Source organism: Theobroma cacao, chromosome 4, assembly GCF_053813885.1.
Source record: "Theobroma cacao isolate CCN51 chromosome 4, ASM5381388v1, whole genome shotgun sequence".
In the NCBI taxonomy this organism is placed as follows: Eukaryota; Viridiplantae; Streptophyta; class Magnoliopsida; order Malvales; family Malvaceae; genus Theobroma; species Theobroma cacao.
In genome coordinates this window covers 40639636-40643215 of record NC_142642.1, presented here as the reverse complement: position 1 = coordinate 40643215, position 3580 = coordinate 40639636, and the positions used below count along the sequence as shown (strand labels likewise).

Below are 3580 nucleotides of genomic sequence, written 5' to 3'. Positions count from 1 at the left end.
TTAGATAATTCAACGAAACATGTTATGCGGAAGTAAAAAATTGTTACCTAATCGGCACCACGTCATGAACATTTCACTTTTTATCCATGGCACCAACAATAGTAACATGCATATTGTTTTCAATTTTTCTCTCTCCCTTGAGTTGTTAGTGAGAATTGGCTTGCGTATGAGCTAAAGTCTAAAATGCAAGGGGATGGTACCAAGCAGAGACAAGATTGGAGACTCGAATCAATAGGAATAGAGACAACTTGTTTGGAAGCGAAGAAAATTTTTTTTAAAAAAAAGAAAAAACAAAGAAAAGAAAACGATTCCCACGGAACTGATATAATTTAACATAGTTGCACACAGAGAGAGAGAGAGAGAGAGAGAGAAACGAAGAAAGTCAAAGGGTCAAACTTCAAAGCCAATCCCCTGTTGCTATTTGCTAACTATAATTACTATCGAGCTTAAGTGTTTAATTAATTGTTTAATTAAACCCAAGTTCCCTATTACCTTTTTTTTCTCCATTTTCTAACCAATCTCCATCTATAAAACCCCACTTCTTTATCTTCCCTGTATTAATCCAACTCTCTCTCTGATCTTTTTCTCTCTTTCTTTCTCTCTCAACAGATACGTATCCTCTATATCAAAACCTTTTGTCCTTCAAATTCATTTCAATCAATCAGACTCTTCATTTAAGGGAAATGGATGTTAAAGCAAGGGGCTGTAGCGCAGACGTCCAGAGTGAAGAGGAGATGGACTTGAGAAGAGGTCCTTGGACTGTTGAAGAAGACTTTAAGCTCATCAATTACATTGCTACTCATGGCGAAGGCCGATGGAACTCTCTTGCTCGTTGCGCAGGTATAATAGTACTAATATTTACTATTTATCTTTCTATTTTTATTTTTGTTTTTGGTGTTGTTGGTGGTGGTGATAGAGAACATGTGGCAAGGAGAGGTTGCCATAGTACAACAAGTTGACAAGTTGATTCAAACTTTGTTTTGGGTCTTGTTTCCATCTCCATGTCCTTTCATGATTTTAATGAAATGGAAAAAAAGAAAGTCCCCTTCCATCGCCGTGAAGCAAAAGTGCAAAGTTCCTGCTTTCCTTTCCTTTCCTTTCCTTTTCCTTCTTTTAATCCTCTCTCTCTCTCCCTTCTCTCTTTTCTAAGCAAAAAAAATCCTGGGGGGGTTTGATTCTTTTCTTTTTCTCCCCAATTGTTTGATCAATGGAACCCCCCGAGGATTGTTTGGTATAAGAAAATACCAACTTGAAAAAAAAAGTAAAAGCTGCACGTTTCATGGAAAAGCTACAGCATATTTTAGAGAATTTGTGGGCTTTGAATGTGAGGTTGATGATGTCCGAATAGGAGAACTCAATCATGAAAGTTAAAAGTATGGGAGAAAATGAGCTCTCGTTTTCTTCCCCCCCAAACATTTGTTTTCCAAATTAACTTTACCAAAAAAAAAAAAACTTGTCGTGTCTAAATAGAATTTCGGATGAAACAGGTCTGAAGCGAACAGGAAAGAGCTGCAGATTACGATGGTTGAATTATCTCCGACCCGATGTTCGACGTGGGAACATCACTCTTGAGGAACAACTCTTGATCCTTGAGCTTCACTCTCGATGGGGCAATCGGTAAATGCTTTAACCTTAACTCTCTCGACCATCGGTTTCATGATGTTTTTTTTTCCGATATAATTTATAGTGATTTTTGTTTTCTATCGAACGATTACAGATGGTCCAAAATAGCCCAACAATTGCCTGGAAGAACGGACAATGAGATCAAGAACTACTGGAGAACCCGTGTCCAGAAGCATGCGAAGCAGCTTAAATGTGACGTGAACAGCAAGCAATTCAAGGACACCATGCGTTACCTCTGGATGCCTAGGTTAGCTGAAAGAATTCAAGCTGCTGCTGCTGCAGCCACCGCCACCTCCTCCACCTCCGTTACCACCACATCCGCTTCCGCCACCACGACGGCGCCCAACGTCGGCACGGGGCAAATGGTCTTGCCTCATGGGGTTCTAGGAAATGACTTTGGACGTGCACAAGTAACCCCAAGTTACACCCCGGAGAATTCAAGCACCGCAGCCTCATCAGACTCTTTCGGGACCCAAGTCTCGCCGGTTTCCGACCTGACCACCGATTATTACAGCAACATCCCGGTTTCCAACAACCCTAATCCGGATAACTACTTCCAAGCTAGCCAAGCCGGTTACTCTGACTCCCTGATAAGTCCCTCCGGTAATTACTACAACCATGGCATGGATTTCCAGTCCATGGAGCAGAACAACACCAACAACCCCTGGTTAGATGGTGGTGATGATGCATCAGACAATTTCTTCAACCCTGAGGATTTTTACTTCTTACAGCAGCAGTTCAACTTCAACATGTGAAAAAATATTTATCAAAATACAATAAATGGAGGAAAAAAAATTGAAAAACTCAACATGTAGGGTAAAAAAGGGAGAGGGAGAGAGAGAGAGAGTTAGAGTTAAAAAAAAAACTGAATAATATATTAGAACATCTATAGAATTTGGATCAATTAGTTTGTATTTTGTTACTTTAGGCCTTTCTATTTTTTATTTGGGGGTGGTAAAAGGAAAAAAAACTTGTAATTTGAGGCTTTTGTTTTTACTTAATCTCATTCAATGATATTGACTTAATTGATTTTCTTCTTATTTTTCTTTTATTTTTAATTAGGAAAATGAGTTAAAATAATGGATTAAATATGAATAATTGGTTCCACTTTCTGTTTCCCTTAAGATGTCTATCTATCATTAGAATTTTTTGCATCATGTAACTCTTCTTCAAGTGATTTCTACTTTATTGAAACCTTGTCCATGGGGCCTGAACCACACATCCTCCCCTAAGCTTCTAGATTACCAAAAAGAAAAGGGCTTAATTACAATAAATTAAAGATTTAGGAAACGTGGCAGCATCCTATTCATCCCTTTTCGCGTTTAAGTTGGCCATTAAGAGACCTTTTTTTTTTTGGTTCAAACAATCATCTAATCTAATCTAATCATGTTGTAAGTGAAAAAAAAAAGTACAATAGCAAACTCTCTCCATTACCTAGTTTTGTTTTTTGGTTTGCTTTTGTACGGACAAAGTTTTTGCTTCGTCCGTCTAACAGGACAAAACTTTTTCTTTTACCACTCTTTCAGTCTCTAAATATATTTTTTTTAATTTTTATGAAATTTAAAATAATCAAAAAATTGAGACAAAGACGGACCGGGTAAATTAAATTCCGTTCACATACGAGTATTACTTGATGTATGTTTTGATAATGGTATAATTATTTCTCTTAATATATTTATTTAATGTATTTTATACATTTACTATGCAAAATTATGCAGACGGTGACAGCAACCATACATAAGTGTGAATAATTAAAATATATATTGATAATACATACAATTTACTTTACAAAATAATTAATTTTTCTATTAAGAAAAAGGAAGTGGCACGTGCGAGGATAACGAGATGGTGAAGCACGTGATGGAATAGTGTGGAGAGAGAAAGAGAGAGGGAATGGCGGCTGGGAATCTTTGTAGGCCGCGTGCCTATGAAAGAAGCCACCATGTGGTCCCATCCG

At 37.5% G+C, this 3580-nt stretch overlaps 1 protein-coding gene across 2 annotated transcripts; it reads left to right on the top strand.

Moving 5' to 3' along the window:
• The first annotated feature begins 545 nt into the window (after positions 1-545).
• MYB108 (myb domain protein 108) lies at positions 546-2661 on the top strand. Of its 2 annotated transcripts, none has more exons than XM_007035830.3 (3): positions 546-840; positions 1488-1617; positions 1718-2661. In XM_007035830.3, exons 1-3 carry the CDS (start codon positions 684-686, stop codon positions 2376-2378), a joined length of 948 nt encoding a protein of 315 aa, XP_007035892.3. In that variant the 5' UTR covers positions 546-683; the 3' UTR covers positions 2379-2661. The 2 variants fall into 2 exon arrangements, with proteins under 2 accessions (XP_007035892.3, XP_007035893.3); XM_007035831.3 differs by lacking the exon at positions 546-840 and adding an exon at positions 1014-1373.
• The last annotated feature ends 919 nt before the right edge of the window (positions 2662-3580 follow it).